Here is a 22,790-nt window from a genome sequence, read left to right on the forward strand (position 1 = left end):
TGTCAGGAAAACATGAGCTCATTTTATTCTGACCGTTTTACCAGAAAGTAGTTTATACCCAGTAAGGTTGTACAGGTGTTTCTGTTTGGAGGCAGGCAGAACCAATTCAGGAATTACCAAATTGTGTTTGAAACAAACTGAAAAAAATCTGTAGCACACAATACACAACTAAAAATACAATAGAAATATAAAGGTATCTGGAGAAAAAAATAAAGCTTTTCACTCTTTCTCCATCAGAACCAAGGTTCTTCATGGGAGTAAGACTATAGAAAAGGCGAAATCACACGTTATTGACAGCCCTCAGTTATTAAGAGACACTGTACATAACAACATGAATTATTATAGAAATCAGCAGCAACGAATTCTATGATTATACAAAGCAAAAAAGTCAAAAAATTCCAGACACAGATTTGACTGTGGGCCTAAAAAAGAACCCCATCCAGGCCTCCTGCGCACAGAAAGCGCGTGCCCACGTGCGTCCAACTCGTGTGCTTTTCTTCTGTGCACGGAACCTGATGCGACTGGGGGTCTCAGGCCGGACCACAGTAAATTAAAAATCCTGAAAAAGTTTCCAAAAATTAAAGCATCAATTCCTAGTTGTGATTCAAAGTTGATTTCTTTTCTCTTTTAGGAGCAAGCAAATAAAAATATAGCCATATACATGTAATTTTACATGTATTTATAGTTAAATGCTGAGCAAGGAGATCTAGCAGAAGACAGCTAGTGTTAAGATGTTCAGCTTTGCTATTGCGGTATTTTCTTCATTTTTGAACACAAGGCCAAGGTGTTGGGCCACATACAAGGCTATAGATCCTATGTTCCAGCTTAGAGCATTCAATTTTGTTTTTTTAACTTTTTTCCTCCAACATGGAATGTCACACAGCCTTGCTTCAGTCACTGTAGGAAAGAAAATAACAAGTAAAACATTCAGTACTATATGGCCGCTAACAGCTGCGGGACTACTAGAAGCGACTTCTCCTTCCTTCCGAATCCATGGCATGCACAGAATCTCTACTGAAGTTTTATATTTTAAGGATTTTTCACCTTAAGGAATATAGAATTAGTAACTTTACATATTTGAAACGTATCATCAGAAAAGAAGGCATAAGAAATCTTGTGAAGGCTAGAAAAAATTAAGACAGACAATGTGCTACAGGAGGCGAAAAGGGAATCAAGCAGAGGTCTCTGGATCTGTACCCCACAAACTGACTTCCTCAGTCTTAGTGTTCAATATAAACTGTGGTATACAGTATCAAGAATTTACCTAGGCTATGAGAAAGAGGTCTGCCTTATCTTAAGAAATACCTTGTCAAACGAGTTTAAGAGTTCTAAGTTTTAAGTATCTTTGGGCCTCACTAACTCTTTATGGAATTTCTCTAGAGATGATACACACTATTGAAAGTTACTATTTCTCCATCATCAAACTAATAATGTTAGCTTTCCTAAGGTTTCGATGCTAGGATCCAGTTCATACATCCATCTCCCAAAATTATTATGAAACAAACTGTTACTTTAGGTAAATGAAGATTCAATGTAGGTAGAGGAAAATATGATTTTCTGTCAATCTGGACTCAGAGACCAGTTCTGTCTTTACACACACACACATACACAGTATAAGATATTCTAAAAATAGTGCATTTAGGTACTACACTTATGCTTTAAGAGAATCCTTCAAAGGGCAGACTTTGTCTCAAACACTAACCATTCAGAGAAGTAAGACCAGAACCTGTTTAACATTTTCATGTAACCTATTTTCCTGGGAAAAGCTACATATCTGGGACTTCAATGCAATAATCCCCGTGTTGGTGTCTGAAAGTAAATTAAGCTTTTTTTTTTTTAAAAAAAAAAAAAAAGAAGTAACACAGTATAAACAGAATCAGAAACCAGACTTAATTATACAAGCAGTTCTCAACTGGATGAAAAGATGCTGGAACTCATGCGTAACAAGAGGACAATACGTTTTTTTGGCCGTGCCATGTGGCTTGTGGAATCTCAGTTCCCCGACCAGGGACCGAACCTGGGCCAGGGCGGTGAGAGCACTAGGCCAGCGGGGAACTCCCAAGAGGACTATAATTTAAATTGCACTGGGAGAATATTTCTCACCTGTCGAGTTGGAAAAAATCAGAAAGGTTTATTTCCTACATTGTGTGAGTGTCAGAGAAATAGTACTTCTGACCTGTTACTGCTGGTGAGATGGTAAATTAATACAACCTCTACAGAGGGCACCCTCTGAATTACAAATGCGCAAGACCTCTGAAGTGCCAGCAGCGTCACGGCTAGTAATTTACTCACAAACTAAACAACAAGGATATGACTGCAATACTGTTTGCTCCCGCAAAAGCGAGAAGCAGCTTTAACATCTGCAAGTGGAGGACTGGTTAGATAAATGTATGTGCATCCATACAATTGGATTCTACACAGCCATAAGAAAGAATAAAGCAGTTCTGCACCGATGAGGAAAGACCTTCAAGATAAAGCGTAAAAAAGCAAGAGGCAGAACCCCTACAGCATGCAGCCTTTTACCAACAACAATAAGGGGGTGTGTGGCAGGAATACACTTGTATTTGCTTATTCAGGTGAAAATAAAACACGTCTGGAAAAACACAAGAAACTACTAGTAGCACCTATACACTTTGGTTATGTGGGGGTATGTGGTGATGGTGCAAAACTGGGTGATTAGGAGACAGGGGATAAATTTTACTGTGTATCTTTTCAAACCTTTAACTTCTGAACCATATTAACATACCACTTATTAAAAAAAAAAACAACGATTTCAGTGACTAGCGCAAAGATAATCAGTGCAGCGTTATTTGACAATAAAAATATGGAACCAGCTAGACATTAACATGGGCCAGTGCTTAATAAATTCTACAACATTTATACAACAGATGTTAAAAGAATGATATAGTTTTATATGTCTCATATCTTTCTATGTACTAATAGTCAAGATATATTAAATAGAAAAAGCAAGCTGCAAGACAATACTTTGGAAAAAAAGAAAATCAAAGATATGTCAGTACATACATACAAGTCTGGAAGAATATACGAAAAACCTAAACGTATTTTCTGGGAAGGGAGAAATAAGGGAATTTGTGCTTAGTTATTATGTCTGCAAGAGCCATGTTAATCAAATAAAGTTTAAAAAAAGGATAAAATACATTTTCCAGTACCTGTTAATACTAGAACAAAATAGGTTTTCCTGCAGTTTTTTCTTGTACGTAAGAAGTGAAACGCTTTAGAAACTTTGGATACTCTCGCTTTGCCACTGCCCTTAACACCGAGGCTGGTGCCCAACCTCCAGGGTTTACTGTGAGACAAAGGAAAATGAAAGCTGTTAAGGTAATTCCCCAAACACGTGTAAAGCACTCATTTTGTTCCTCTGCTTTAAAAAAAAATTCCTCACATTGAAACAGCACCTCTTAAAAAGTCTTGACCACTCAGTCCTTAGTACTGTACCAATCACCAGATGAGAACAGGTAACAAGTTAGAAAGCATTTATTACTGTTCTAAAATGTTCCTGGTTCCCCGAACTATACGCAAATCCTAGTGCAGCAGCACGTCTGCTTACTAAAGGCCGATTTACTCAGTAAACTCCATTATAATCAAATAGCAACCTGCTCAGGCGTAGCTGTCTCTGTAAACACACTGGCAATGACGGGTCTGTATAAAGAAGGTTTGAACATTTGCTTAGAAGGACTCTAGTTCACTGCAGGTAGGAGATGGGTGGAGTGAGGAACCATTAAAAGTGATGAACAGGACTGTCCAGCACTAGGCCAGTGTGAAATAAATGCATTACTAGCAGCTACTAAAGGACAAGGGAACAAAGATTTAGAAAACTAAAAAGTCTGACAATAAGAAAAAGAACTATTCACCTGAAACTAGCACAATATTTTACATCAACTATTATTTTTACAAAAACCCAAAATTATAAAGTAAAAAAGAAGAAAACAATTTCCAGTAATCCAACAACCAAGCAACAAGTCAGTATTAGTATTTCTTTTTAACTTTTCATATGTACATATTTTCTTCTTTTAAAATTTACTGAAATGGTATTTTATATGCTTTCTCTCATACCACTTAAGTTATAAACATTTTTCTAAGTCACTAAATGGTCTTTGAAAATTTTGGGAAAAAAGAAGTATTTATTTCCTTTCTCACTGTTGTTTATATTCCTAATTATACAAATATTCTATAAGAGACATATATCTAATAAAATGGTTCTTAAAACTGTACATGTAATAGTGATCTAAAGATGAAGTTTACAAATTTGCCGTTCCAGCCCCAGCTTCAGAAATTCTGATACAGTAGTTATTCAGACATGTATATTTTGAAAGAGTCCCAGTAATTTTTATATATTTCTCCAAATTAAAAATTACTAAATCTAATGGATAAAAACTAAAATGACATTTGTAAATAGTATTTGTCCAAACTGTCAGTTATCATGTAGATCATAATAAAAACATCCATATGACCAAACACCAAAAACAAAATACATACCATTGGCCACGTATGTAATCTTGCATAGAATGTTGTCCCTGCTAATCTCCTGGTTTCCCTCTGGGGGGCTCACCAAGGTCTGACAAATCAAAGCAACATTTATTTTGGCACGGACACATCGATTGTTTAGCTGCCAAAAGAAAAAAATAACACCACCAGTGTAGCAGATATCCAGTATTTTGTAACCTCTTCTGGTCTAATCTACATTAAGTTAACCAAAACTATAAGTCATCATCTCCAACAAAATCCTGTGAGCGCCAATGAAGAATACATGCCAATGTCTGAATGCTGGGAGGCAGCAACTGTGGGGTGTGGGTTGAAGTTACTTGAATGATTAAAGGTTGCATGTCACAAAGCTAGAAAAAAAATTTGTGTATGAAAAATGATAATAGTCTTGCAAGCATGTGAAGATGTGATCATTTGTGATGTTACTAAGAAAAAAGTATATATATTAATACATCTTTTGAAGTATTGGAAAGGAAAAAAGTACTCTATATTCTTTATCACATCACTTTTTGTAAGTATTGAATATAATCTTGTTCATTTTTCTATGTTCTGTTTTATAGCCTTAAGAAGTGTTTTCAAACATTTCTGGATGTATAAAATAAGAGTAAATGCCCTACATGGTTTGATGCTGTATTACACAAAAAACTGTGTGCATACATTAAACTTTATCTCTTGAAAAAACAAAAAGAAGAATAGATGCCAAGCTGATTTGACGTCAGGAACGTTTTCCCTCCTCCTAAGTAGTAAAAGTAGCTAAAACGAGGTAGAAACCACAGAAGTTCTGCCTGCAGTTGGTCATGGCTTGAGGCGACTGTGCCAAGCAGCCTACCCAGTGACCCATCAGCTGTGTCACAGAGCCTCAGGAGGAAAGGAAAACAGTCCTCTGGGATGTTCATGGCGTGACTGTCGCTCTCAGATAACACTACCGGCTGCACTCTTCCAAGAAGCCAACTTGAATAGACAAAAACTTAAGCAGCATTATCAAATCTTCATGCGTGATGTGTGCGGATCACTTCTGCCCTGTGCTGTGTTGTGTATTTAACTTTATATTGTACAGTTATAACACGTTTATACCATACTTACAGGAGCACTGCTGTGATCTACAGAGAAATTACAAACTATCCAAGTCTCCGGGTCATTTTCATTTAAAGCTGGTATCTTTCGAATGGCAGAAAGATATAAGACGTCTCGCTGAGAAGCTGGCCACACTCTCTATGGAAGAAGTACACATCTTTTCAAAGTCTGAACTCCGTTTTTGGTTTTCTTTTTGGCTGCGCCACCCACTCCAGTTTTCTTGGGCTTCCCTGATAGCTCAGTTGGTAAAGACTCTGCCTGCAATGTGGGAAACCTGGGTTTGATTCCTGGGTTGGGAAGATCCCCTGAAGAAGGGAAAGGGTACCCACTCCAGTATTCTGGCCTGGAGAATTCCATGGACTGTATTGTCCATGGTGTCATAAAGAGTTGGCCACGAGTGAGTGACTTTCACACAGCATGTAGCATCTTAGCTCCTCAACGAGGGATTGAGTTTTAACCACTGGACTATCAAGGGAAGTCCTGAAAATTTGAACTACTTTTTATTTCCATTTAATAAGGAACTAACAAAGAAACAAATGTAAGACTAATAAAATGTTTTAGTATAAGGTAATATCTGTCAGATTTTAAATGGAAAGCACCCACCAAAGGATCTGATAATGAAAACTGAGTTAATGGCTCTGCAGAATACACCAAAAGAATAACGTTGTTATTTATAGTTCTCTTTAAATTTGGTAACATATATGTAACATAAAATGCTATAATTTTAAGTATACAATTGACTGGCCTTAATTATTTTTATAATGTTATGTAAACGCCACCACTTGTTCTAAATTTGTCATCACTCCCAGCAGAAAGTCTGTACCCATTAAGCAATCAACCCCCATCAGCCCCTCCCACAGCCATGAAACCATTTTTAAGTACAGTACTATGTCTCTGTTTTAACTGTTCAGAGCAAAGAAGATGCTCCATTGATATCAAAATCATATCTGAAGAATTCGATTGAATCTTCCAGCTTCATGGTATGCAAGGAAAAACATACTGTTGAAATGACACGGAATCTAGGTCTCTGCAAACTGGACTACATACTTTTAATGAGAGAAAATATGCACAGAGTCTTTCCTGGTTGCTAAATTTAATAAATAGTCAACAACTCGGTGTTAATACAATCCAAATCATTTGCAAAGTGAAATGGTTCATCTTTTAAAGACACAAAATGTCATGAAGTTTATGACAGTAGTGCTGGGCAAATCTATGTGATGCCATTAAACAAATGAAAATGTGGCCATATTAGAACTAATGAAGGCAAATAAGGATGATGATGAGACAGAAATTTGAAGAGAATGACTTCAGTATCAAGAGATGAGTAGCGCTCTAAAATTTAAGACTATTATGAAAGAAGCCAAATCTAAAAAGAAAGAATTCTATTATTACTGGAAAAGTGATAAGGTAAGTGAAAGTCGCTCAGTCGTGTCCGACTTTTTGTGACCCCATGGACTATACAGTTCATGGAATTTTCCAGGCCAGAATACTGGAGTGGATGGCCTTTCCTTTCTCCAGAGGATCTTCCCAACCCAGGGATCGAACCCAGGTCTCCCGCACTGCAGATGGATTCTTTACCAGCGGAGTCACAAAGGGAAGCCCAAGAATACTGGAGTGGGTAGCTTATCTCTTCTCCAGTGGATCTGCCTGACTCAGGAATCGAGCCAGGGTCTCTCCTACATTGCAGGCAGATTCTTTACCAGCTAAGCTACCAGGGAAGCCCTATTATTACTGGATTTTGTTGAAAAAATTATGCCAGGACAATTCATTTATTCAACTAACTACAACTGTAACTTAAATTCTGTTATATATAAGATACATTACTTAAATAATCTTTTAGTTTTCCAGAAATAATCCTAACACGACCTATATATTCCTCCCCTCCATCTACTATTTAACAAGCAAAATAATTTCTGCAGGCCATTTTCCAGGACCAATTATCTTTAGAAAATAAGAGCCTTCTGATTCTAAACGACTGGTCATTTATTTTCACTGCAAATTAAAGAGCAACTAATATTTTAAAGTCTATTAAATTTCAGACTCTACTTTAACCCCCTAAATCAGTGAGTTAAAACAGACTCGTCATTGTTATGCCTTTCTTGAGTAGCTGTCATGTAAATGAAGCCTAAGTCAGAGTCATTAAATATTACATGCCTCAGGTAACAAGACTAGCTCAAGAAATACATAACAAAACTGGAAATATTATCAAATATTCAACTCAATTAAAAATTATTTTAAAAAGAAAAATGAAGTACTTACTGAATCATGTTTCTTATATAACATACAAAACTGCTTTTGGTGGATCTCTCCAAAATTTTAATTTATTATTGTTTATTCAACATAATATTTGGCAATGTTAAGAACAGACATAGAGCAGAGTAAGGTAAAACAAATATTCTCTAATTTACATATTTAGATTAACAGAGGAAGAAATGAAGTGAAAGGAAACCAATTTAAATGACAATGTTTCTTTGTGTTCTGGGGCAAGGCCAACAACCTCTCAATAGCTGATGCTTAGCAATTTATCCTTGATATCAGATTTAGGTCATTTTCACTTTTGAGTCTTAACACAGACTAATAACATACTTTCCATTCTTCTATTACTGTCCGAGGAAATCAATTCATATTTGGTCACTCATTTATTTCCTCTAGAAACTAGACAGTAGAAAAACATTTAAATAGATTTCAGTACTTTCTTCTCCAGACTTACTATATATCTTCATATAACATAATGTTTTACATATTTTTCAGGTTTGTATTTGCACCCATTTCTGCTTTAAAGCAGAAACATTTAAACAATATGATTTACTTTTCAAATATATGAAATTTGTGATTAATAAAGTCTTTGAATCTTTTTGTGCAACTTAACTTCCTGCCAAATTTTACTTTAGAGAATATTTTATGTGTCTCTGTTCAAACTGCGCTGGAACCCTTCTGGGATTAAAAGATACTTACCTTGTGAGTTTGATAAATGATGATTGCATTATCAGCTAATGTCTCCACCACATGAAAGTTTTCTATAGTTGCTGCAATGAAGAGAAAATGTCAGTAGTCAAAAAATGTATTACTGTTTCCTAGCATGTGACTAATTCACTTACATTACGAGTGGACATTATAGTAAAATGACAGGATCTTGCTCTACTGAGGCTACATCCACATGGAAGCGAGTTTATATTTATTTAGTATTAAGGGTTATAGATGGTGGCAATGAGATTTAATCACCAGGAAACCTCATTTTCTTTGACCCAGTATCCAGCTCCCACTGCAAGGAAGCAATTCTAATCATGGCTTCATTACTAGGGCACAAATTATTCCCTAACACCACGACCCCTTACCTCTCTATCATCCTTAATTTATTGAAGCTGAATAAGCTGTTCACCTAGGTTTAGGTGACTATGTTTTAAGCCTGAGAACACCCCACCCCCCACCGACACCACTCCCCCCACAGTCCCCCCTTAATCTATAATTTATCACATAAACCAGTATAGAAAAATAGAAGATGATAAAATAGAAACCTTTTATTTTAGCCTTGGCTTTTCCATTAACTAGTTCTGTGGTCTTTAACATATCACTTAGGCTATCTGAATTTTACTTTATTACCTACCTATCACATAGGACTGTAGTGAATTAAATGCTATAATTCACTGAGAAGCATTTTGTACAATGACAAGCTCAGGTATTATCAGTCCCCTGTATGATTCTCCAGATAGTTTCTTTAACTATCTGGAGTTTTTATGACTTTGTAAACTATAGCTCAGATGAAGAAAACCAGGTTAGATTTGGTATTTGACTTAGAATTAAAAAACTGTATCAAAATATATTAACGGCAGCTTACTTTCCCAATCATTGCGCACATCAACATTCCAGAAGTAATTGCAGACTTCGTGTCCTGTAACGCCTTTAACTGCATGGGTAGCTTTCAAAGGATCCAGAACAATCCCATTTTCTTCCACTTCTCTTCTATATACCTAGAGGATATATTTTAAAACATGTTTGAAAGACACTTATGGAACATAAATAAATATTCTGCCAAAAGAAAAATTAAAATTTCAAATTATTAACAAAGACAATACATAAAAATATTTAAAACTACAATTCCAAAGTATGCATATGTAATGAGTGAGAGCTACAAATACATCAACTTAAATTAGACATTATTTACTGAACATTCTCAAAGACCATTCATCATGGCTAAGAAGGCCAATACAGCTGGTTAGAGCATTATCTCCTTAGGGATAATACGGCAGCTCTGTTCACTGCTGTATCCCCAGCAATAGAACCGTATCTGAAACACAGAAGGCATGCGATTATTTGTTGCACCAATGATGGAATGCTAAAATCGCATAAAGATCAATGATATCTTGCTTTTAAATAATGAGGTTGCATGCCTTAAGATCTATCTTGCTTTAAATAACTGAGACTGTATATATAAACTCCTGAACAAAATTAATTACTTCAAAATTATAGAGGATTTGGTACTTCAGACAGCTCTGCAGTAAGTTCTTTTGAAAAACAAATAGGTTATCACAGAGGAAATCAGCACTCAATTTATGAAGTGCCTATGGGGCCGGACACCATTAGGCATTTCACCCAATTTCTTCTCTTTTACAACCTCTCTCTCCAAAGTGCCTTTCCTTACATATTTATTTATGTTATTGGGACTGATATTTTTTCCAGTAACCAAAACAGGAAACTCTAGACTTTTGATTTTGTCCCTTACACTTCACATAGCTTTTAAGCTTATTAGTAATCTTACTATAAGACATCCAAAACTTGACTTTTCTACTATTGTATATCATTTTTAGGTATGTTTTCATCACCTCGTACCTGAATCTCCTAAGGGGTTTTCTTGGTCTCTAGTTTCATATCCCTGTGAGCCTAGTCCTTCTAAAATGTCACTCTCTGTACAATGGCTAGCTCACTGCTACAGACAATAACACATTCTGTTTAGTGTGTTATTTTATACACCCCATAAACCAGCCCCAATGACTCTCTCTAAAGTTGGGGGAGCACTTTTTCTCTGCCACTCACTTTAGGTGAAGGACCTCCACCTAGACTGTGACTCCTGACTTCTCTTCACCCTTCCACTTCCCCCTCTTTGCGGAGCAACAGGGACATCTGAACGGTGAACACAGAGGAGGGTCAGGCAGGCTTGGCTGAACCCCTTCTCCTGTGGGCAGGGTGCGTGCTGGGCTGCTTTGGGGGCGTGTTCTTGTGGGGGAAGGCCTGGGATTACCTAGTTATGTCAGAAATACTATGTGTCATTCTGGGGAAACATATTAGTAACCTCATGACAGCTGGTCTTTATGTTCTCTAATCAGACTGTCAGAATTATAACTGACATAGTGGTCTCTCATTTGCTTATCTCCTCTGATTTCTTAATTTGTTCCCTATTCAGGAGGAGAGTAAATTCCAACATCTAATACTGTATCTCACTTGCTAGAACAATTCTGGTTAAAAGTCTGTACAAGACTCCTGAATATAAATGCCCTCGCTGCACCTTTGTGATAACCTTGTTTCCATTTCTAGTCATAGTCCTTGATGTAAAACAATCTGTCTCAAATCTGAGATCTCTTTCAATTTTTCTCCAGTATTCACCTGTACTTTTCATTCAATATTATCTGGTAGAGCTAAATAATCTTATCTTTTAAATGTCAATATCCTCCTTCCAACCAAAGTTTCAGCTTGGAGGGAATCTTATTAAATATCTCTTTATCGTTAGCATTGTGCCTTGGGCATGAAGTAATCCAAAATTCAATGATACTGTTGTTGGTTTTCAACTGAACGCTCAATCTCTTGTCCCTTGCTGTTACTGTCTTGTGTTTAGGGATATGAGCAAGATTAGCTAACCAATGTCCAAAAAAGGAAGCAGTGAGAGAAAGAACAAGTGAGGGACAGACCACAGAGGGAAAAGTTAACACCTGGGCACAGCGCTCAGTCTATTTAGAGAGATAGATACCCAGTCACTAGCGAACTGGGACCGGTTCACACCAAAGCCTATTTTCCCCATGGCCAAGGGAAAACAGAAAAATCTGGGTACAGATTTATACTATGATCATAAAAAAATTATGTAAGAGCTAAACCAGGGAAGCAAAGAGACATTTTATTTCTCAGTATTTAGAGTTTCTTCAATCATCTGTAATAATTTACTTAAATGAAAATTCTAAGTGCTACCTTACTTAGATCAATAATAATAATACAGTATGACTGCAACAGGCTGCAATGAGCCTGCAGGGAATTACCTTCATCTCTCCTTCTTCTACAACCAACTGCCAGTTGGCATCTCCACCTACATCCTGCAGTGAATAGGTCATGTGGTTCTGCACCATCTCTTCAACCTTAAAAAGAAAAACAGAACTGTAAGAATCCGCATCCAACAATCTCTAAAACAGAACGGTATTCAGTTATTTCAGTTCAGAAATGATGTTTATAGAAAGCTTAGCAACCAAATGCACAAAGGTTAGTAGGTTTTATACAGTGTTGAAGAGTTTTAGTCCACATTCCAGATATCATATCCAGGTTAATGACAGGAAGGAGAAACGTGGGGAAAGAAGGTGCTTCACTCTACTTAACACTGGCCTAATGTGCATCAAGAGACCAAAATATGTGCTTTCTGGAAAAAAAGAATTACTCCTTCCTTTCCTACAATATGCATTCTTACAGAGATAATGTCTTAAAGCATAATATCATGAAGCATTAAGCGTAGAAGGGGCACAAAGAAACCATCTAGTCCAGTGTTTCTGTAGTTAAATACTACACAGAGATATTAGAAAGCTTGTGTGTCAAGATTTCTCTACAAAAATTTTTGTAATTTTACTCAACTCTTTTATCATGAATATAAGCCAACTTAAAAAATAACCAACCTCTCCATATATCTGATTCCATTTCATTATTCTACATTCTTTCTAAATTTCTAACTAAATTTCTTTTACTAAATTTAAATTGCAACCTCTGCTTTTAACTATCAAATTATCTTGACACATCTTTTATAAACAAATAAGAGTCAAATAGTTCATACTCCAAGAAACCTGATTCATCGGTAAGATCTCATTTAAATGTGTTCTCTGGAAACCCTCCCAGTATGAAACATGTTTATAAACAGAAATGAAGTGATAAACAGATTGTCTCTGAAAGAAATTGGCACCTTTTCCATCTACACAGCTTCTAAGTCCTATTTTCTTAACTTTTACTCATAATTTTATTTTATAGAACATTAAAAGGCGGCAGAAAAGAATTGAAAAATATGTATATTATGCTTCAATTTTAAGATTTATTTCCTAACTTTAACAATTTATTTTACATAAAGTCTATTACATTCATTAGGGAAACATAAGAACCAGGTTTACATGTATTTTGAATTAAATACGTTAATGATTTGGGGGCAGAGCTCTTAAAATTAGTCACTTTGAAGATATCATTTTTCTGCAAATAAGGATGTTATCAATATGTTATTGTGATGTGTACACCAAGTTTCCTGGATTTCAGAAGGCATTTTTGGTTAGTGAAAGTAGTTATGACTAAAAGTGGTCTCTTTAATTGGCAATGACCATCCGAAAAGTTTTTGATAATAGTGTGTAGGCCGAAATTCTACAATCTACGTTTGTACTAAATAAATGTTATTACATAGTAACTTATTTCTTTATCCATAATCTTTAATGTGAAGGGTGTTGAGTTAGAGAACTGGAAGAAATTTTAAACATGACTACTAGTACATCTATTAATTTTATAAAGCCTTAATTAGAAAACATAACTTCAAAGGCTGACTGGGAATAAAACCTTTGTGTCTTTAAAATTCTGAAATCTGCTTTGCGAGGTTCAAGATGGATGACTAATGTAGAGTTCCAAGTTACAAACACTACACACCACAGGTGTCTTATTAGAGGAAGAACAAAGCAAGTCCCAGGTAGCGTGCACCAACAGAGCCTCCACAGCAGCACTGGCCTAAGGCATCAGTCTGCATCACACCACGAATGGGAGATTATTTTTAATCACTTTTAGATTTCAAGATCTTAGAAATCTCTAGATATGTACAAACTTTTTCGGTAGGATACTAGGAGTTAAGAACACCTATATTTATTATGAGGTTAGAGGTAGAAAGAAATATTTCTCCCAAACAGGCCCTACTTTAAATGGATTATTTGTGAAAGAAGAATGTTAAGGAGTTTATTCTGCTAAAAAAACAGAGTTCTGTTTAAAAGAATTTTAGTGCCATTTAGCTCTTTTGTTGAAAAAATATGCAGGTAACTGTGCCTCTATTTGGGAGAGTGTCCCTAAATGAGTGATTTCAAATGTCTGAAAAATGAGAAGCTGTTTTTCATTTGAGTTCTGGTGCAAAAGAAACCAGATTCCACAAATACAAACTGACAGGAGGTAACTTAAGTTTGAAACAATGTACAGTAAATGCATTTAACACTGTCTTGCTAGACAGATGAAGCAACAGAATTCCTATTACAGCTACCACTACATCTATGGAAAAGTTTTCAGTCTTTTGTCCTCATTTACTTCCTTAAGAGGGCTTGAAAACACCCAACAGAGAAACAAACAAGATGTATTCACTACTGTGCTCCTAGGAAATTAACAAAACTAATGAAGTACCCAATTACTTTATTAGCCATGTCCTCAAAGCCTTCACCAAGGAATCTTTATCCATTATGGTATATTCCTTGAAAATACTAAGGTTACGAACAAAGATGACACCAGTAAAATCTCACTGTAATGAATTGTATCTTAAAACAATGCAGTACCAATGGCACCACAGGGGCCATGGCTTGGGCCTGTGTGACCACACTCATATTTCAGATATAAAGATGCTCCATTTACTGTTTCACTTATGACTCTGTATCAAAGATAAGTGTAACGCTAGGGACCATTAATTGGATGACATGAATAAATATTTGCCCAAATTTCTACCTCATCAGGTTCAAAATCTGATATACTAGAAAATAATGTTACTAGAAGTTCTATCACTTAAAAACAAGAAGGGTGAATTTTAGCCTAAGCATAATTTCAGGAATCGTGCCCTTGGTTTTTTGTGCCTTGAGTTGAAAATGGTAAGTTGACATCAACAGCATCTTCATAGCAAATGAACTATGAAAAGACTGGAGATAAAACACATTTGGAGGTGATGGCACTCCAATTCTGACCTTTTCTTTCACTTCACATTTCAATCACTGAGTATGCCATTTTAGCAAGGTAGATTTAAAGAAAATTGTCCTTTGATGGCACAACAAAAGTGTAATGAACAAAAGTCTCAGGAGGGCTCAGAGTTTCAACCTCTTTTTCTTATCCATGTAAAAGGAATACAACTACGCTTATTGTTACAGGGTCATAAAGGGATCTGCTGGACACAATAATTTATTAATAACAAATTAACAGTATACTGCTAACCCAAAAGAAAAATGGTCAAGGATATGAATAGTCAATTCACTGAAAAACGCAAACAGTCAAGGAGCAAAAATAACACTTTTAGTCTATCACAGTGGCAAATATTAACTAAATTATAATATTCAGTGTCAGGATAGCAAAAGAAAACTGACCCAGGAGTATAGCTGGTTCAACTTCTCTAATGGACAGTCTGGCAATAAGAATAAAAAAACTCAGGTGTGTGCATGACCTCTGTCCTAAAACTTCTTCTAGAAATATATTCTAAGAAAATAATCGGATAAATGTACCAAGATGTATATACAGAAAAAGTGAATATACAGGGATGCCTAGGTAGCACTATTTATTAAATAATAGAGACTAACTGAAAATAAATGTTCAATATTAGGCAGGTAAATCTAGCATGCATAGTCATACAACAGACAAGGAGATCTAGACCTATATATATTGATGGGAAGATGGGTCCAACTACAGGTGTTTAAAAAACAAAACAAAAAAAATGCTAGTTTTTATACAAAACAGTATATATAGAATTATCTACATTGGTAGGAAAAAACTATTACTAAGGTATGTAATTTTACTCAATATACATATATATGAAACAAGGATATGTATATTAATAGTGATCTATTATTTTAGTCTATGTTCTAGTTCAGCTAAATTAGCATTTATCAGCATAAAAGTAATTAGTGATTTTATTTTATATAATAAAAAAGGGAGGGGTGAAATAGAGAATTACCACAACAGTAAAGTTACTAAGGACAAAAGTGGGCAAAAGCTTTACACAGACTTATTTTTGCAACGGTGATTCTCATCACACATTAACCTGTAGATGTACTACCCACCCTTTGATTTTCTCTTTTTTTTTTTCCAACTAAGGATGCTTTTTATTTTCCTTTGGTCTGTGAGTTGACACCTTTACATGGTAACTGTGTTATGAAAATAAATGTGGTCAAAAAGATTCATTTATGAATCTAATTCCTTCCTACTTTCTATACCCTTTCATTTAGGGGTACTTCATTTCCAACACCTGCCCAAAAGATTCATGTGTTACTACTGATTTCCTAGTGCTGTGCTTAGTCGCTCAGTCGTGTCCAGCTCTGTGTGACCCCAGGGACTGCAGCCGGCCAGGCTCCTTTGTCCATGGGGATTCTCCAAGCAAGAATACTGCAGCGGGCTGCCACGTGCTCCTTCAGGCAGATTCTTTACCAGCTGAGCTACCAGGGAAGCCCAATTTCCTAAGAGAGTCATACATTTTATTTGAAGTTATTTTCAGGGGCAATTTCAGTTTTAATTATCCTCTTTAAGCAGGACTATGACCATTATATACCAACAAGAACAAAGTGATCATGAGCCAGTATTTGTATGTAGATGGCATAGCCAAATTAATCAACAGTTAACTGCCAGAACCCAAGTGCGCTAATGATAACAAATACTTTAGCAAGACAGTAAATATCTGGAGACCTCAATGCTATTGCTCTTAATTTCCCCTTTGGGCATATAAAAGAGCAGAATAACCAAAAGCTTTTAAAAACAAAACCAGATCAATAATGAGCATTGTACATTAGGAAAAAAAAATACTAGAAAGATTTTTCTCAACTGAGTTACACAAGAAATTAGGTGAAGAATTAAGCTACATTTGGAAGTCTTTTTTTTTAAATTTTTTTTTTTTTTTATTAGTTGGAGGCTAATTACTTCACAACATTTCAGTGGGTTTTGTCATACATTGACATGAATCAGCCATAGAGTTACACGTATTCCCCATCCCAGTCCCCCCTCCCACCTCCCTCTCCACCCGATTCCTTTGGGTCCTCCCAGTGCACCAGGCCCGAGCACTTGTCTCATGCATCCCACCTGGGCTGGTGATCTGTTTCACCATAGATAATATACATGCTGTTCTTTCAAAACATCCCACCCTCACCTTCTCCCACTGAGTTCAAAATTCTGTTCTGTACTTCTGTGTCTCTTTTTCTTTTTTGCATATAGGGTTATCGTTACTATCTTTCTAAATTTCATATATATGTGTTAGTATGCTGTAATGTTCTTTATCTTTCTGGCTTACTTCACTCTGTATAATGGGCTCCAGTTTCATCCATCTCATTAGAACTGATTCAAATGAATTCTTAATGGCTGAGTAATATTCCATGGTGTATATGTACCACAGCTTCCTTATCCATTCATCTGCTGATGGGCATCTAGGTTGCTTCCATGTCCTGGCTATTATAAACAGTGCTGCAATGAACATTGGGGTGCACGTGTCTCTTTCAGATCTGGTTTCCTCGGTGTGTATGCCCAGAAGTGGGATTGCTGGGTCATATGGCAGTTCTATTTCCAGTTTTTTAAGAAATCTCCACACTGTTTCATTTGGAAGTCTTGTAAAAATCTGGGCACCTGCTCCTCGACATTTCACTTGTATCTGAAGGCTTTCAGCTGTTTTATATACTCTATAACTAAGGTCCAGGTCTCGATTCTGAAGCCCTAATTCTTAGGCACCTATAAACAGTTCAAATTCTTTTCTTGCTCTCATTACATTTTCTTTAATTTATAGCCTGTATATTTCTAGATTTTAAGAGAAAATAGTGACCAGTAATGATGTCTTTTTAAGAGTCTGTTATTTTATTATTTCAATGCAAGGCGGAGCTTAGCAAATAAACCAGTCTCCCAGTATTATTCAGTTTGGTCACTGATTTATTGTAAAATAAAAGTCACTATTTTATTAAAAAAATTTTTTTTTTTTCTTGCAACCCTATGGACTGTAGCCCACCAGGCTCCTCTGTCCATGGGATTTCCCAGGCAAGAATACTGGAGTGGGTTGCCATTCCTCCTCCAAAAGTCACTATTTTAAAAGCATGCATAAATGCATTAGCAGGAGGTGAGAAATATGGTAAGAAATCTGGCTAAGGGTAATTTCTGCTGAGGAACTGACATATCTCTTTCCCAAAAATGTTCAAGGAGAAAAAAGCTACAAAAGTCAGAAAAAAACCTGAGTCGTAAACAATTTTCTTCTTTATTACATTGTTGAAAACTAATGTAAATTTTATTCATACACCTGGTTTAAACTGATTTTTAAAAATCATTTACTATAAAACTGAGAGAAAAAATTAATGCAGATAAATTTGATTAGCTCAAAGAAATAATATTACAATGATAAAAGCTCATTTATTGAGCACTTACTACATGCTAGGTTCTAGTTATAACACAGTCCTAGCTAGATGACAGAAGCAAAGCACAGAGGAGTCAGAAAAGTTGTCAAATATCATGCAGGAAACCGGATTTAAACTTGGTCATTCTGACTAGAGAGTTCAGGTTCTTAACATATGATGACATATCACAAACAAAATGCAATCACCATAAAAATACAAGGCTGAATGGCAAGTATGTGAAGATTAAAATAATTTTTAACCTAATGCTGATGCTCGATTTTATTATGAGGGCAGAGACTGCACACATCCAAATCCCTATTCTAAATTCCTAAATGATGCTGATACTAAATAATTTAAAATCAATTTCCACAGATTTATCATATGGACAGGAATACTCATTTCCAAGGGTAACCGACCTAAGGAAAATACAACCAGTTCAACAAAACTTTTAATGGTAATGAGACAAATTTTATTTCAAAGGTTATTTCCCTGTTGAATATATCATGAGATATTTTAAATTATATTGGAAGTGAGACTTGAAACCCGCTTTGATGCTATAACATATCCTATAGACCATGTCCACAAAAGTTGCTGAATCCTGTCTGAAGAAACAGATATCACAGGATAGTTAAAAACCAGATACCTTCTACTAGCTTCAGTTCAATTTAAAATCTTTCAGGAGTGCCTCCTATGTGGTGAAATTCCAAGCTATTCACAACAGAGGATACAAAGGGCACATGCATGCCTGACAGAGAAACTATTTAGCAGATAAGGAAGGCTTGTTTAATGTTTGATGTTACTATTTAAAATTCAAACCAAAACAAGTGGCCTAATCAAAAGACTTCTAGGAACTGGGAAAGCAGGCTGAAATATAGCACAGAAAGACTCAAGTCCACTCTATACATTCATACAGTACCTGGGAGCTGAATCTGTGAACATCGTCAGAGGCACTGACTAGATCAATGGAAGACATGGAGGAAGAGCGACTATAGGGCTACCAGAGACAGACAAAGAAAAAACCAAGTCATCAGAACAAAGGCACAACAGAGCATTCAGTACCAACTTCCAAACACGAGATAAAGAAAGAGAGAACAAAGCACTATATGGAACAGGCTCAGCAGCGAGCGCTGACTTCATGCACCTATTATGTGTAATGCTCCAAAATCTTTCTATAAAGAATGCAGGCTGCCAATAATACAAAATGGTACCACTTAACCCCAGAGAAAAAAGATTTAATATCACTGGCTACGTTTCTGGTTAACTGTTTTGGACAAGCCATTCCCTATTCCCCACCCTTCTTTTCCCTTAAATAAAAATGGAAGAACATTATATTCAGAAGATTTCTAACAGTTTTTGGAGGATGTCTATGGAAGAAAACATGTAATACCAAACGAAAAAAATCTCATTACTTAAATTCAGGAAAATGAAGAAAACTTATGTAACAGGATAGTTTCATCAACAGTGAAGAATATAGCATATACTTTCAGTAAACTCTGGCATTAGCTTACCTTTTGGACAAATCTGTGAGTCCCCACAGAAGAAAAGGTGTCTCCAGATGGCACTGAAGTAGACCAATGTAACCTGACCTTTTCACTCTGCGACTAAGAAAGCACATAATTTTAAACAGGAAGGTTACAAAGTGTTATTTTGCAGCTTAAGAGGGAATAATGTAACATTTAACTACTTAACAGTTTAGTATTTATAAATATTTGAATTATGAATCTACTCTAAAGACACAAGCCTTGCCAAATCTTGACACTTGATGTATCCTGATTTTCTTCTTTCAGATTCCAAAGGTACTAACCTTAGACCAAGGATATTGATAGCCCCTTGAATATTTCTTTTTCCCAAAGTCTAAAGAAGTTTTCATTCATTCTCTTCAATTCCAACTCAACCACCATGCTGATATTCAGTAGAGGAGCATTTTTAAGCCAGAAGGGATGATCTAAGTCATCCTGTCCAAGCCCTTGATTCAAAGACTAGAAAACCAAGGCCCAGAGGATTTAAGTAATAAGTGTTGAGCTACACAGTTGGTGGCAAAACTCAAGAGTAACTTGTCTTGATCGCACAGTTCAAAACTCTTCCCCAAATAACCCAGATTAAAACAAAAGGAAAAACACAGTGAAGGGGAAAAAAACTAACCAAAAAAACCCTAAACACTGTAAAAAACCAAATACAAGGATGCTATTTCAGATGCTATATTTTTGGCACCCAAAATGAGAACTCACTTAGGAACTGAAAGTTTTAAGAGTTCTGCATGTTAAAAAACGGGAAATGAGATCTATGAAATGAACATGAAAAGCAAACAGCCACTGTTGCAGACGACTTACCTGGGTAGACAGATCAGTAAATGGGCACTATCAACTTAAAAACAATACACAACATGAGAGTTGTGAGCTAAGTTTCACTTGGGGCAAAATGAGAACCACAGACTAGGAGACGGCATGTAAGATAGCTCTGAGACACCGCTCCAAAGAGGCAGTGAGGGAAGGTCAGCATATCTGTGATTTTGGTGAAGGGGGAGTATATGCAATCAAATGCATTTTTGCATATTTCAGCTAGTCACCAGCAACAGACATCACCATGAAGGAATTCAGTATCTTTTCTAAATATGAGATACAAGAACTGGACTCATAAAATCACCTCCTAGAAATATCCATCTGAAGGCCTATTCTGCCAGTTTTCCCAGAGCATGGAGTGCCTCATCCCTCCTCTCCAACCTGTACTCTGTTCAGGCAGTGCTGAAGGACAGCAGCTGCAGCAGCACCTGTGATTTAATCTGAGAAGAGGCAGGCGGCAAGTGCCCATCTATAGCTGACAGCACAACAGCCTTCACTGCCTTTAAAATCAAAAGGAATAACAAGCCAATTTTTCTATGCAAGTTAATTTAGGGTATATAACTGACACACATGATTTATTTCTAAGATGCTTATAGTCTTGAGAAGAATAACTAAAATCCAAGCATAAGTACCATCTAGTGGTTCAGTTCAGTTCAGTTCAGTTCAGTCAGTCATATCTGACTCTTTGCGACCTCATCGACTGCAGCACACCAGGCCTCCCAGTCCATCACCAACTACCAGAGCTGGCTCAAATTCATGTCCATTGAGTCAGTGATGCCATCCAACCATCCTATCCTCTGTCATCCCCTTCTCCTCCTGCCTTCAGGTAGCCAAAGTATTGGAGTTTCAGCTTCACCATCAGTCCTTCTGATGAATACTCAGGGTTGATTTCTTTTAGGATGGACTGGTTTGATCTCCTTGCCGTCCAAGTGACTTGCAAGTCTTCTTCAACACCACAGTTCAAAAGCATCAGTTCTTCAGCACTCAGCTTTCTTTATGGTTCAACTCTCACATCCATACATGACTACTGAAAAAACCATAGCTTTGACTAGACGAACCTCTGTTGGCAAAGTAATGTCTCTGCTTTTTAATATGCTGTCTATGTGGTCATAGCTTTTCCTCCAAAGAGCAAGCATCTTTTAATTTCATGGCTGCAGTCACCATCTGCAGTCATTCTGGAGCCCAAGAAAAGAAAGTATGTCACTGTTTCCATTGTCTCCCCATCTATTTGCCATGAAGTGATGTGACCAGATGCCATGATCTTAGTTTTTTCAATGTTGAGTTTTAAGCCAGCTTTTTCACTCTCCTCTTTCACTTTCAAGAGGCTCTTTAGTTCTTCTTCACTTTCTGCCATAAGGGTGGTATCATCCGCATATCTGAGGTTACTGATATTTCTCCCGGCAATCTTGATTCCAGCTTGTGCTTCAACCAGCCGAGTGTTTCTCATGATGTACTCTGCATATAAGTTAAATAAGAAGGGTGACAATATACAGCCTCGATGTATTCCTTTCCCGATTTGGAATCAGTCCGTTGTTCCACGTCTAGTCCTAAGTGTTGCTTCTTGACCTGCATACAGAATTTTTAGGAGGCAGGTAAGGTGGTCTGGTAAACCCATTCGTTGAAGAATTTTCCAGTTTGTTGTCATCCACACAGTCAAAGGTTTTAGCGTAGTCAATGAAGCAGAAGTAGATATTCTTCTGGAACTCTCTTGCTTTTTCTATGATCAAACGAATGTTGGCAATTTGATCTCTTATTCCTCTGCCTTTTCTAAATTCAGCCTCAACATCTAGAAGTTCTCAGTTCACATGCTCAGCTCATATAGCCTGGCTTGGAGAATTTTGACCATTACTTTGCTACCGTGTGAGATGACAGCAACTGTGTGGTAGTTTGAGCATTCTTTGGCACTGACTCTCTTTAAGATTGGATTGAAAACTGACCTTTCCCAGTCCTGTGGCCACTGCTTAGTTTTCCAAATTTGCTGGCATACTGAGTGCAGCACTTTCACAGCATCATCTTTTAGGATCTGAAATAGCTCAACTGGAATTCCATCACCTCCACTAGCTTTGTTTGTAGTGATGCTTCCTAAAACCCACTTGACTTAGCATTCCAGGATGTCTGGTTCTAGGTGAATGATCACACCACTGTGGTTATCTGGGTCACAGAGATCTTTTTTGTATAGTTCTGTGTATTTCTGCCACCTCTTCTTTATACCTTCTGCTTCTGTTAGGTTCATACCATTTCTGTCCTTTATTGTGCCCATCCTTCCATGAAATCTTCCCTTGGTTATCTCCAACTTTCTTGAAGAGATCTCTAGTCATTCCCATTCTATTGTTTTCCTCTATTTCTTTGC

At 36.6% G+C, this 22,790-nt stretch overlaps 1 protein-coding gene across 5 annotated transcripts in view; it reads right to left on the reverse strand.

Annotated features, from left to right (window-relative positions):
* CERT1 (ceramide transporter 1) overlaps positions 1-22,790 on the reverse strand; it is a 120,816-nt gene continuing 98,026 nt past the window's right edge. For 3 of the 5 annotated variants that reach the window (XM_065941123.1, XM_065941122.1, XM_065941120.1), the window contains 9 exons: positions 19,610-19,702; positions 19,018-19,095; positions 11,820-11,915; positions 9,413-9,545; positions 8,533-8,603; positions 5,587-5,715; positions 4,498-4,627; positions 3,171-3,307; positions 761-897 (listed from right to left, as the gene is read on the reverse strand). In XM_065941123.1, the coding sequence (XP_065797195.1) occupies positions 3,180-3,307; positions 4,498-4,627; positions 5,587-5,715; positions 8,533-8,603; positions 9,413-9,545; positions 11,820-11,915; positions 19,018-19,095; positions 19,610-19,702 (858 nt within the window). In that variant the 3' untranslated portion in view covers positions 761-897; positions 3,171-3,179. Of the gene's footprint in view, positions 898-3,170; positions 3,308-4,497; positions 4,628-5,586; positions 5,716-8,532; positions 8,604-9,412; positions 9,546-11,819; positions 11,916-19,017; positions 19,096-19,609; positions 19,703-22,790 lie in introns of all 5 variants that reach the window. The other 2 variants (XM_065941121.1, XM_065941125.1) reach the window with 2 other exon arrangements.

The sequence above is a fragment of the Muntiacus reevesi genome, chromosome 7, assembly GCF_963930625.1.
Source record: "Muntiacus reevesi chromosome 7, mMunRee1.1, whole genome shotgun sequence".
NCBI classification, from domain to species: domain Eukaryota; kingdom Metazoa; phylum Chordata; class Mammalia; order Artiodactyla; family Cervidae; genus Muntiacus; species Muntiacus reevesi.